General features: G+C 36.5%; 2 protein-coding genes across 2 annotated transcripts; one reads left to right on the top strand and one right to left on the bottom strand.

Moving 5' to 3' along the window:
* Positions 1 to 216: 216 nt before the first annotated feature.
* LOC140742880 (uncharacterized) lies at positions 217 to 7,864 on the bottom strand. The gene is made up of 4 exons (XM_073073927.1): positions 7,798 to 7,864; positions 2,232 to 2,354; positions 892 to 1,045; positions 217 to 550 (listed from the first exon to the last, which is right to left on the bottom strand). The coding sequence occupies exons 2-4, from the start codon at positions 2,339 to 2,341 to the stop codon at positions 329 to 331; spliced, it is 486 nt and encodes a 161-aa protein (XP_072930028.1). The 5' UTR covers positions 2,342 to 2,354; positions 7,798 to 7,864; the 3' UTR covers positions 217 to 328.
* On the top strand, positions 4,276 to 11,340 carry LOC140742879 (uncharacterized). Its single transcript, XM_073073926.1, has 4 exons — positions 4,276 to 4,701; positions 5,204 to 5,380; positions 9,192 to 9,319; positions 9,801 to 11,340. The coding sequence occupies exons 1-4, from the start codon at positions 4,608 to 4,610 to the stop codon at positions 10,587 to 10,589; spliced, it is 1,188 nt and encodes a 395-aa protein (XP_072930027.1). The 5' UTR covers positions 4,276 to 4,607; the 3' UTR covers positions 10,590 to 11,340.
* The last annotated feature ends 1,564 nt before the right edge of the window (positions 11,341 to 12,904 follow it).

The raw sequence follows: 12,904 nt of genomic DNA, 5'->3' as shown, positions 1-12,904 counted from the left end.
GATGTATAAACATGAAACGTCATGTCTGGTTCCACTATAAGAGCGCGAACTCATCACGGAACGTTTTCTCCCGCCGCTGCGGAGGACGTGGTACCGTAGAAACGGACTAGACTTATTGTTTGAAATACAAGCGAAAACAACCATCGAAGGATTAAAACTGAACGAAAGACCATAATATATGTAGCACTTCTATCTTTAAAAAATAAAACATGTGTATATAAATTATCTTTTCTTTATTAGCAGATAGCAAGCATTAATACGGAACCCTAAACATTATGCTAACGTCTTGTGTTATACACTGTTATGATTTAATATAAAAAATATAATATTACGCTAGGAGTAAGGCAGATTCAGCTTTGTTAGGTTGGTTATGACGGGAGTCGAGAGGGTATCGGTACAATTTGTTCAAGTGCCACAGAGCGTTGCTGTCGATGTTGTTGTAGCCCAGCCCGGTGCACTCGTGGAACACGTCGTTGCAATAGAAGCCACGCGCGCATTTCTGGCCGTAGACGTCATAGCGCATTTTCTCCGAGCACTTTTCACCGGGACCCTGTCAAAATGTGTATTGAATGTAAATTTGTTGCTAACGCTAGAAGTTATCGTAGTAGTTGTACAATGGTGATTAAATCGAAATAAACAAAGGCTATCGGAAACTCGTCGTAGATGTTTTGCAATCCGTAAGGTGTTTGCAAACGTATAAATCCCAACAGTTCTGGCAAATGCTATGATATATAGCCGAAATAAGCGTGCTGTTTGTTGGCTACAACCGTCTAATTGATTCTATGTTATGTGAATCTGAATCTTCTATTCTCTAACTATGACTGCCAGTGACCACTCAGCGTCAGGTAATCTAAATGTATGTTTCCATTGTAAAATTGAGAGGTATCTTACCCGGTAGCAGTCGAGCCGGTTGCCGCAAACCTCGTTCACATAAGTGCCGCGTTTGCACATCTTGTATTGCTTGCCACCTTTGCTGATGTCGCAGTTCTCGTGATTCGGCAATAAACCATCATTGTTCTCACATACGGGGCACTCCACTAACACTCTGTGAAACGAATTCAAATCTTATATTTGAAGCATTAATAATATCTAGCAAGTACACACACTAACAAAACGACACGACAATGTTAATGTGACGTACCTATCTACATATTTACCTACCTATAATGCCGAAATAATTTTGACGAAAATAATCAATTAAAAACAATGATAGCTAGATTATATATTTCAAAAGAGTTAGAAAATAGAAATAGACAGATTATGTAAAAGAGTACCGTGTTACAAGCTACTGAAGCTATAGGTAATCTTAAATGCAATGTCATAAAAATGCAGTTCCACTATGTATTCTACCACTTACCTCAGACAATTTTTTCACGAACCTGTAGACCGCGAAACTGCACGTTTCTCGCCATCGAATAAAATAAAGAATAGACACTGAAAAGCTTTCACAAATTTGATTACATATTATATAAACATTGCGAGTATAAAAATTACATTTATATCTACGGGTAGAAGCGTATCGTTACAATTAAAATAGTTTCTTTAAACATCAATACATACATACCAAAAATTATCGGTTTATTTCTTTTTTCTGTGCAAAATAATCTGGCACAAACTACTCATAATGAGTCTGTCTACATTGACTTTAAGTGGTCCTTACCGCCCAACCTTAAGCTTACTCGTAACAGGAATTCTAAGAATGGCCAGGTGCGAATAAATGATCTTGTCAGTCTTATCCCAAAAGCGAATCACAGCGGAGAAACCGTAAAGTTCTACAAACTTTGTGCCCATTTCTTAATTTGTTCGAATGAATCATCGTATTAGTACGCGTGAGTGCAATATTTTTGGACATGCACTTTGAGTAATTTGCGATACATTTTTCAATATTTGAAACATGTTTAATACATACTACTTATCATCAAAATTTTAAAATATACGAAAACAAGTGAAATTTAAATTGCATAAGAGCACACATTTCAAAATACAAAAGTATAATTTATCTTTAGGTGACAATCATACTCTGTGAATTTATAGATTAACGACTGTAATGAAGGCATTTGAATGAACAAAAAAAAAACTAATTATCCCCACTTGGGAAATGGAATTGATTGTCAAATATTTGGGCCTAACGTCAGCAGATCCCTCTTCCTGTGGAATAAAGATGTTTACATCCAGCGAGTATTTGCAACATCAAAAGCTCGTTCCAGAACAGCTATACATCGACTTATTACCCCGCGACTTCAGTAGGCTCTTCCCTCTCAATGAGGTTGTGGGCATCATACCCATGGTAGTGCGCCGAACAAGCGCCGACCAACACCAAAAATAAAACCAGAGAAAACATTTTTCACCGAGTTCTGGAAATAAAATTAATATCTTTAAATTTATTGTTAAGAGGGCGGTCGCCAATTTTAGTTGCTATATGCATATGCCATGGTACGATAATATTGATGATTTAAAATATCGATTAATTAGTAGGTATAGCAGTTTGGCACATGTGGTGCCAAACACCATTTAGATACGCATAGGTTCGGCCCGTCCTCATTATTAGAGGAACCATCACTAGTCTTTTGAAAAATGCTAAATATTTTGGGATATGAACCGCGTGAAAATGTTACCACATATTTATATCCCCTCAAGTAATGAAAATTTAATAACGAATGTAAGAACGAAGGCAAAGAAATATTTTTGAATGATGATTACGTACTTACTACGTTTAAACCTACAACGAGTTATATGAAAGTAGATACATCGGGTAAGGGCTGTATATGTGCTTGCAATGTCAATCAATGAATTGGCTAAGGCCTATTGATACAATTGTGGCCCTTAAGTAAACCATATACAACAAAATAAAAACCTATCTAACAGTGCCTAAATAGCCGCCGATGATGACCATGTCAAAACTAATCGAGGGGCTCATGCAATTAGAACATTTTCGACATGGTATTTTGAATATTCCGTTGCTCAAGGCATCTACCGCGTGTTTAATCGTTGAGTATACGTTTGTATATCATGTGATACTATGTTTATACAATGCCGGTCTATTGTTGATAATAATATCACAGACAAATTTCTTGGGAAGCAATCAGATTTTATGAATGAGCTAAATATTTGTACGTGTTGCGAATTCGTAATCGTTATACTAGGAATTTAGTGGGAGGATGGTACCACGTTTTACGTGTTGGAAGAGCTATGTGGAACAATAGAAAGGTACGATCATTATAGATTTAACTGCCAAGACTCTAGCGACGAAACGTAGTGACAAAGAACAGAGGCAATGGACTTGAAACATAAGGTATTTTTGAGAAATGATATTGAGAGACGACGTCGCGACGCTTCTGACGTCTACGGGGCGCTGGTTGTGGGATCACTCAGATCCAGGTCTGGATTAGACACAACACAAGGCAATTTTGATAACACCAGATAGTATTTATTTATGAACTTGCAAAGATATTAAGTAGGTACTGGTAATAAAATCAATGCTTTTTGTTTTATTAATTCAATAGATTTGATCATATTGGGAACTATGACTATGATTATTACATTATAAGTTTCTTTTCTTCTTTTTCCGTTTGGATCAGATATGTGGTACGCTTGTTAAGAGCATTTTTCCGACACGACGACTTTTTGCGACTTTTGGAAGTATTTTTGAGAAAAAATCCTGCAATTATTGATAGCTTTAAGCCAAATGCTTAGCGAAAACGTTTATGAATTGTAATATATGCGTTTCTTAGGTTGATTCCCAGTCCGGACCTGCCCAGATCACACTGTTTGTACGCCGTGGCCTGCACCACGTACTTTACTCAAGTTTATTTTCAGACATGATGACCAATTTGTTTCCGCCGGAAATATCATCGCAAAACATGTTATTGTTTTTAGAGAGAACATTTCTATAAGTGTTTAACTACGTATAAAAATGTGGATAGAACAACTAAGAGTAAACAAATAAATATTTACTCCACATTTTTTTGTATAAAGGAGTTAATGTTTGACTTTGAAGGATTTTTATTAATTTTTCTGATACAGATTTTAATTATTTTTGTCATTTATTTTGAACATTGTGAACCCATAAAACTGGCATCAACATGTTTTCGTAAGTAACCGTGTGAGTTTGTCCAGAAAGTAAATAAAGAAAAGCCGTTAATACTGAAATAAAAGTGAAAAGACTCCGCTTGCGAGTCACTGACTTGAAATTATATTTATCGCAAAACGTCATTCGAAATACACGAGACACGTGGCAACTTGGGGCTTATTAATAAACGGGCGAACACTGCCGCACAAGTTTGATTTGAGTCCATACTTGAGCATTATTAAAGAGCCTTGGAAGCCGAAGTGAGTCAAATTAATTGGCACGGGAAACGCAGTGTATGTAAACGGAACGCTACTGTTTGCGCAAGCGCCGCCCGCCCAAGCGTCTGCCCACCAAATGCGCACTCGCGTGAAACATTTCGTGCAACGTGGTTGTATCGGTGCAAGCTGTGACAAACGTTCATACGTGATTAATAATACGATTATTGATTATAAATAAATAATATCGAAAGGTTCTTAAAGTTGAAACCGAACTCTGCCTAAGACTTTGGTGTTGTTAGCATATAATTTAAAAGTTTACAATGGGTATGATTTCTCGAGTGCGCGGTAGAATAAGAAGCGATTCTTTCTCGAAGATTCCCACTATCAAATCTGAAGACAAAATAGCTAACACTGGTAAGTGTTTTTCCATTTTGTTTTTCTTTATTTGATCGCAAAGAAACAATAGAGATCTGCAATTTAAAAGCTGTGTGATTTATTTCTCTTCATTGGTAAGTATAATTAGTATAAAAACAATATTAAATATAAGCTTTAGTGTGACCTATAAACCTAGATCGCTCATGTTTCGACAATAGTTTGGGCGCCAAATGTTTTCAACAATAATGCCACGTTTATTACGAGTACACTTATGTGAACGCTGCTTGGACTAAATTCAAAACAATACCAGTAAATTGTGCGATGTAAAGGTTAACTATATTTACTATAAATAATAATTTTAAATTTACTGAAACCTACAAAAAGTTACAATCCAAATAGATTTCGAACGCAAATGCAATTCAATCCCTAAGAATTGTGTTGAGACGCAAATTTGAAATAAGTCTGTCTTACCGTCTGTTCCCTAAACCAAGAACATTTAAAAAAACAGTAAAGTATCATTAAAATTGATGTTTCTTTTCAGTGTGGCTAATCTCATTGGTCTTCCTACTACCGTATTGGGCGCCTCGTGGATTGTTCGTTGCCTTGGGAGGTGCGTGGCTGATGGCTGCCTACACATGTCTCGTGCTGCCTGTACTTATATCAGCCAACTATAGGTATCCGGCGAGGTGGTACCCAGCAGTGGCCAAGCTCGCTCACGGTGAGTCACACAAAGCTAAGAAATCGCTACTCATTACATCGTCAACCCATTACTATCCCACTACTGAGTACGGGTGAATGAGAAGGATTAGGCCATACCGCGTTAACGGCCCCGGGAAGGACGACGGTATGTGTGGTCGCATACCGTCGTATGCACCAGACGGTGCGGCGAGCGTGAAGCTCACCTGGGCGGAGCCCGACAGGGCAACGCGCTAAGAGGACTCCGGTTGCGTTCCTTTGCAGATCCCGGAGTCCTCTACGCAGCGCCGAGGACGGCCACCGGGGGGTTTTAGTGCGGTAAGAGTCCCACATAACTCTGTGTCGCTCCCACGGCATCGGGTACCTTTTGCAGGTTTCCCCCTCGTGAAAAAAAAAATAAAGGTCATACCGCGTTGGCCGAGTATGAATTGGTAGACTTTTAAGATATTTTGTATAAATCTCTCAGGTATGCAGGTTTCTTCACGATGTTTTACTTCGCCGTTAAAGCAAGTGATAATTAATTTCTAATATGCACATTGCGTTGAAAAATCAGAGATGCGTGACTGGGATTTGAACCTCGGACCCATTTAATCGAGAGCTCGAATTTCAAACATTAGGGTATCGCTGCTATAATAAACATGTGAAATAATACTAAGAAATTATACGTCAACAAACAGTGATTTGGCATATGCCTACGTGGTTCTTCGAGAAGTAACTATAAAGACGACATGATGCACCAGAACAAAAATAAGAAATTGGTCTTTTAATATATACTACCAGGAATAAATGTAATCGAGGCGTCTAATTTTTATTACAACTTTTACTCCTAACTTTCAACTTTCAAAATGGTTCTTGTACTTCTTGCATAGATAATAAAAATATTTATAAGTGTATTAGTCTCATCTCATACAAATTAAAATAAAAATATTTCAAGCATCAGCGACCCATTCTATAAAGTTCATATAAGATATAATCACGTATATCACATTAAATTACTATTTCACCATATTTAATATTCGCACACATTACAAATAATCGTGGGTTGATAGCTACTTTTTGAGTCAGTTCAGTAAACAAACATGAATACGTCTTGTAAACAGAAGTTGTGCCAATCACAATAATATTTGCCTCTGATAACCAGATTTAAATTTAGTCTACTTACATTCATAAATTGAAAGTTGATTATTATTTTACCCTGTTCAAATGTATGGCTGGGTCATTGTATACGGCCAAAAGTGACAATAGCGAAACTCAAATTAAACACGCTCTATATTCAAATTGAATATAAAATACGAACTCACTAAGATGGGCCTATTTCAAACGGATCTCTCCCCATATCTAGGAGAGCCCTCAACTATATTCCAACCTAGTACATACGAATTAGTAAATGAAAGCTAACCGGTAGCGGAGATTTTCAAACCGTTCATATGACCACTAAGACCGACGGCTGTGTTTTACGCGCTAAGGAAGAGCGGGTAACTCCACCACTAGCGATCACCAACCCAAATTCCGGCCGAGAAATCTGTAAAGCTGTCACCAAGATAGTGCTGGCACATTAGTATCAGGTTCAGCTTTAAAACACTAGCCTCGTGTCCACTGTCAACATGTCGCTACAGTTCATTAATCTCGAGTATTTATCCATTTACTCAGGAAATTAAAAACGTAGATGAGTTTAGTTTGTAACACATGATAGTGTTTACACGTCGAATGTGGAGTCGGGTCATTGCCGATCAGAAACTGAATGGAGCGAGCTGGCTGGTGGCCAGATAATGTGCGTCATTGGCTTCTCTTTTTCGAGATTAAACAAAAACACATGGCTAGCATTCATCCATAATCATAAAGTGCATACACAAAAATATTTTTCGTTTTGCACAATTATTTACGTCGCATATCCCAAAATTCTTAACTACGCATCATAAAAATATTCATAGAAACTCGTTAAATTTGTTTATAGAAGGAAAGTAGTAGTTTAAACATAGGCAATCTTTAAAAGTAATAGTCAAAATGCGTATGGATGGAGCTTTCGATTATAGAGTTGCCTTTATAGTTTGATGTCGAAGCTTACTTTACGCTTTTCATCAAATTGAAAATTATGGTTCAAAGCAAGGAACTACAAATACTAGTTCCTTGTTCCGTAGTTCAAAGTTGAAAGTAGAACTAATATAATAAATATTGTACTAGTAATCTACAGGGTCGAAAACCGTCAACTTAAACGAATTATGATTTGTTTATGTGAGAATACAAGAAATCTAAAAGTTTTGAAAATTGGAAAATGCTGAATCAAAATAACTTAAAATAAGTGATTTTGACGGTAACTTTGTGCTACATATACCTATGTAGTTGAATAAATAATTTAAGTAATAAAAAACTAAATATTTCAAATAAATAATATAATAATTGGTTCTTTGGACATCATACAAATAAAAAGGCTTGTCTTACCAGAGACCGTTGAAGGGATGGAGTGTGAAGTAAGTTTCTTGTGAAGGTTTCCTCTGAACTGATTATCCTGGAGATAAGATAGCCCTTTTATACTAAACTTTCTTTTACAAAAACCAATGACACGGTTAGCTATGATGAGATTATACAATAAGAATTAAGTAACTTGAATAAGTAAGTATAAATAAAAAAAGTATATAAATATATTTTTTCTAATTTTAAGGAAACTCGTTTAACACAACATATTGAGGATTTTTTTTCGGGAGAGAGTAGCATTTTCTTGTATTAAACTTGCAACATCTTCTAACATTCTAATATTATAACCTAGGTATCTTTTTAAGTGTAATTAATTTAAGAAGCATACAAATTTATATTTGGCAAACTACTGGCAAATGAATAAGTGTCATATAAGTAGTACAAGTGTGTAAAGAGTGTAAAGACCCGCTATAACGATTCAATCTTATCATCGATAATAACACAAAAAGTTATTTTTCTTGGTTACATGTTGTATTAAGCCTTTATATTATATTTACTGGACATTTCTTTCTTAGAAAATTCAAGAATATTCTATGCAAATGAGGAAAAATGCTGCGAGACGGAAACTTGAGGTCTCAGAAGTGGACAATTTAAATTGACAGGTCTACACCCACAGTCCTCGACGCTCGTCGCTAAGGGACTTATTTAGCAGATATTTACAAGAGATTTATGATTTACAAAGATTTTTATTTTGATATAAATCATTTGTAGAAGTAGTTAACAACTGTTCTGGTCTCATGGTAACAGCTTACATTGGGAAGATACATTCATTACACAAGGGCAATGACGGATTCTGGCTTAGTTCAAGGGGCTATCAAGCCTCAAAAATCTAAAATCATGTACTCTTTTCACGATCTTTTTACCAAATTGAAAAGTAATGGTAATGTTTTTACGCTAACGCTCGCCTTATTTCGCAGACTGCATTATTTCATTACTCCCTTAAAATCTTTGACTGGCCTGGCCTGGCCTGATTGGAATCCAACCCTCTAAAAAAATCCAAACATGAGGCGTTTCAACTTAGTCCTCAAGGGACTAGGCTGTGGCCGACCTTAACTAGGATTCAAATAAATTCTACTTTGATAACAGATGTCCATGGAAGGTTGTAGAATGAATGCTCATTAGTTAATTCAACTTCTTCGATAAAAACATACACTGATGATATCTGCAATAAAATAAAAGTGTATTTTTGCATGACTATTGTTTGTATTCGCGTATGAGTCGAATATTATTGTTTGTATGCTTGGAATTCACGTGGGAAAATTCACTCTCATAATCGTAAAATTGCATTGTCTAAAAATAAGTAGGTACAAACTAAGGTATACTTATTTTATGAAATTATTGAATATTTTCCTTATTTCCAGAAGCGGCACGCAGGCTGCAAGCTCCCACCGCCTGTGTATTAAATGTTCTGAAGACTGCATATTCGCCCCTAGAACGCGCTGAGCGGCTTTTCTTGCAGATGAATAACCTTTCTACTATGATAAGTCAGGTAAATGTTTTTGATTATTTCAATCTGAGTAAATATTTCAGAATACTAAATTTAAACTTACATACGGACTTTGTTCTATATTTAATTACTGTTATACTTAGAGATTTGTGGATATAAATCGCTTTCTAAGTTGCCTGTTCTAAATGTAGATCTTTTACTTACTTACAAGAAGTAGCAAAGTAATATGATGATTTGTTGATTCTTCTGCCTCACGGATATCAATATTTAATCTCGGTATCTGGATCACATTAATGACTATGTGTATTTTATTGTTATTATCCCAGACGACTATTAAAATCAATGACAATGCTCATAAACACACAGTGCACAAAAACACTATAAGTATATAAGACAGTCAAGTCATTGTCTTGCTGTCGTTTTAGTCATAGTCCCATATATTAGGTTTAAGTATATTATTTGTCCCGATTTTGGTCTCATGTATAATTGTCTTTTAATGATGATTTATTCTTTACTATTTCAGTTACTCATGTTCACTGCATGCAATCGCCTCCTCGTGTCTCACGGCCGGCTGACCTGCCTCTACTCGCTGATGTTCTACAATGTCATCACCTACTCCGTCAGCTACATTCGAGAAATATGCACCAAGGAAGACTGGTCTCCCTACGTGAACGTAACTCGCCATTCCAGAGTGAAACACCTCGCGATGTCGGCAACGAAGATTGTTTTAGAATGGACCAAAGCAGTTACTTTTATAGTCACAATTACTTTTATACTTCTAACCTTCGGCTTGGAACAGGGTTTGGAATACTACCGTCCTAACGCTCTGTACGTTCTCGTGACTGCTACATATTACCTTCTATCAGAAAAAACATTCCTCGAACTCTGGCCTATCGGTCTGACAGCTTTAAAACTAGAGAGACTTGAAGGCATGGAGATGTTATATTTCGGAGTTTGGGCTAGAGGTATAACGACAATGTTAGCGATACCTATCGTGCCAGCACTAGCGTGGTATGAGCGTTGGAGACTGGCCGTGCTCGTGTTTTACGTTTGTGTGTACATACAGGGTAGGTATAGACTCGGAGAAGCGCTCGTGAAACTGAACGAAGCGTGTGGATCCCTTGCCAGATTTCGACGTGCAACAACTGAAGAGCTATCGACTCTCGAGGACGTGTGCGCAGTATGCCTTGGCACCATGAAGGCGGCCCGCGTCACGCCATGCGCACACTTTTTCCACGCTGATTGTCTAAGGCGATGTCTTTCTACTTCAGATAGATGTCCTATATGTGTTCGACCCTATGTATTTTATTGATATTTAGCAATGACGTGCTCTGGATAAGACTGCTTGAACTGAGGAGGGCAGATACAGTACCTGCTACTCGCGGACTATGGTATCGTGTCATCGTTTTTAATGATGATCTCTATTTTTGTAAAAGTATTTATGATGGGACGGGTCGGGATGGGACAAGACGACATACTTAAAGATGATGACGGAGTTTGACGGCTTATATTAAGTATAAACAGTTGACTGAAGACGTGGATTGAAATTTTAACAGTAAACAGTTATTTATTTATGTTAATTCGAAGTCAAACTTAAAAAGTAAGGAAAAGTAGTCGTATTGATAACATTATTAAAACAGTTTCATTGCAGATTTTATTGGTCGATTCCTATAAACTATAGGTTTATAGATCATAATGTGATCGTCATGTAATTTAAGTATTATTATTTATAAGAAAATTTAATCTTAAAAGCCAGAATGTAAATTATTTTTAAACAGTATTACACAATGCTTTCATGATATACTTATATTATTTTTATCCTCTTAGTAAGGCCTATCAAAGATTATAGGTACATCTATTATCTATTTTGAGGTCAAAATCCAAATACATATTACCTAAACCCTCGCAATAGTTATATACCTCGCGCTTCTATATGTTATTATTGTAATCAATTATATTTTATATTGAATATACTTTATAAACATGTTGTCATTTCATTTGTTACCAGCCCGCTATCAAACTATTACCACCACAAAGAAATGCCGAGAGAAAATATTCAAAGGTATAGTCTAACAAAGACAATAAGTGTTTGGATTAAGTATTTGAGTTTTCATTTAATTTTAATATATCATCATCTACCCATAAGTATCCTACCGCTGGAGACAAGTTATTCTTAAGAGTAGGAAGGCCAGAGTAGCACAATCAGTAGGATCTTAATAAACCGCAAGTTAGTAGATTTTTTTTTTTTTTATAATATAGGAGTAGTTGACACGCATGCAGTCCACCTGATGGTGTGGCTACTGCCGCCCATGGACATTTGTAATCAACCCCAGATACGATTAGATATTCCTGCCTGAGGTCGGCCACAGATGCGCCGCTACCCCTGAGGACTAACTGGAACGCCTTGGAAAAGTAAGCCTCCCTTACCACACCCTTCAAACCAGAACAAAGCAGCGCTTATCACTGCTTTCAACCTCAGACAGGAATCTTATCTGGCTTAATTGCATATATCCATGGGTGGCAATAAACACTTACCATCAGTTGGACCGCTTGCTCGTTTGCTACTACAAAAAATAAATATTTTATATTATATTAATTTTTCCGAAAGAGAAATTTGTCACAGTCAACCGAAGCTTGAAAAACTTGATCTCGTCTTTACATAATTAAGTTTTCTACTGCGGATCGGCAAAATGCGCCTTAAATAAAATTATGCTTCTGGGCTCTGGCAGCCAACTTTAGACCAGCCCCTAGCTACGACGCTAAAAATCCTTGCTTCAATACAACCAGGATAATACTGTGAATACAGCATGCTCAAATTTCCCGCCCGAAGCCGAAGCTCGTGGGAACCAACATGGCGGCGTTTCCATGACATCATGCTATTACGTCATATAAACACATATGCTATCCTTATCACACCTGCTGCATAGTATCTACAGAAATGAGAGGGAAGAGGTGGAACTTGTTTTCGTGCTATCTTCTTCTGTCCCGTGCAATTGCCGAAGCGTAATGCCGAAACGCCAAAACAGAATTCATTATCGGAGTCAGTCTGTATGCCTGCGCGGTTCTGTCACAGTATAAGGATATACAGTAATTTAACTCGGCCCTGTCCTTGAATTAGATACCTACGGTTGCGCTGGGCACGGTAACGCGTTAGGGCTGCCTGCCTACAGTTTTTTAATTACATCTGCATACTTGACTTTCTTTTTAATTTTTTGATTGTAAATGTTGTATTTTTTTTATTTATACAAATGAATGCTATAGTTAATTATATAGAAAGTGTTGAATGAAAATGCATGTTATGTTTTTTAATATGTATATATTACGTAATAAAAACTATTCTTATAATTGGGTACTTGACAGTTACAACAATAAAATATGAAATATGTTCGACATGATAGCTTATAAATTAACATAAATTATGCAAAATTTAGTTTAAATATTTAATACAATATTTAATAATAATTTTAATTAGAGATGCGCCGAATAGTGGTTTCACCGAATAACCGAATACCGAATATTATTCGGTTTAACTTTCACCGAACTGGATATTCGGCCGAATGATTCGGTTTACCAATTCATTGTTTTGCCGCGTAAACAGGTTCTAATATTTCTTTTATAGTGTCCATT

This window comes from Epargyreus clarus, unplaced genomic scaffold (assembly GCF_041222505.1).
Source record: "Epargyreus clarus isolate Ecla_fem2 unplaced genomic scaffold, WU_Ecla_fem_2.2 ptg000006l, whole genome shotgun sequence".
NCBI lineage: Eukaryota > Metazoa > Arthropoda > Insecta > Lepidoptera > Hesperiidae > Epargyreus > Epargyreus clarus.
The sequence above is the reverse complement of the archived record's forward strand: the minus strand, read 5'-3'. Positions and strand labels throughout refer to the sequence as shown.

Coding starts and splice junctions, on each gene's coding strand:
- LOC140742880 (XM_073073927.1), bottom strand. CDS start 2,341: ATGTTTTCTCTGGTTTTATTTTTGGTGTTGGTCGGCGCTTGTTCGGCG. Junction 1,046..2,231: donor GAGCCTACTGAAGTCGCGGG/GTAATAAGTCGA, acceptor TTCGTTTCACAG/AGTGTTAGTGGAGTGCCCCG. Junction 551..891: donor ACCGGCTCGACTGCTACCGG/GTAAGATACCTC, acceptor ACATTTTGACAG/GGTCCCGGTGAAAAGTGCTC.
- LOC140742879 (XM_073073926.1), top strand. CDS start 4,608: ATGGGTATGATTTCTCGAGTGCGCGGTAGAATAAGAAGCGATTCTTTC. Junction 4,702..5,203: donor AGACAAAATAGCTAACACTG/GTAAGTGTTTTT, acceptor GTTTCTTTTCAG/TGTGGCTAATCTCATTGGTC. Junction 5,381..9,191: donor AGTGGCCAAGCTCGCTCACG/GTGAGTCACACA, acceptor CCTTATTTCCAG/AAGCGGCACGCAGGCTGCAA.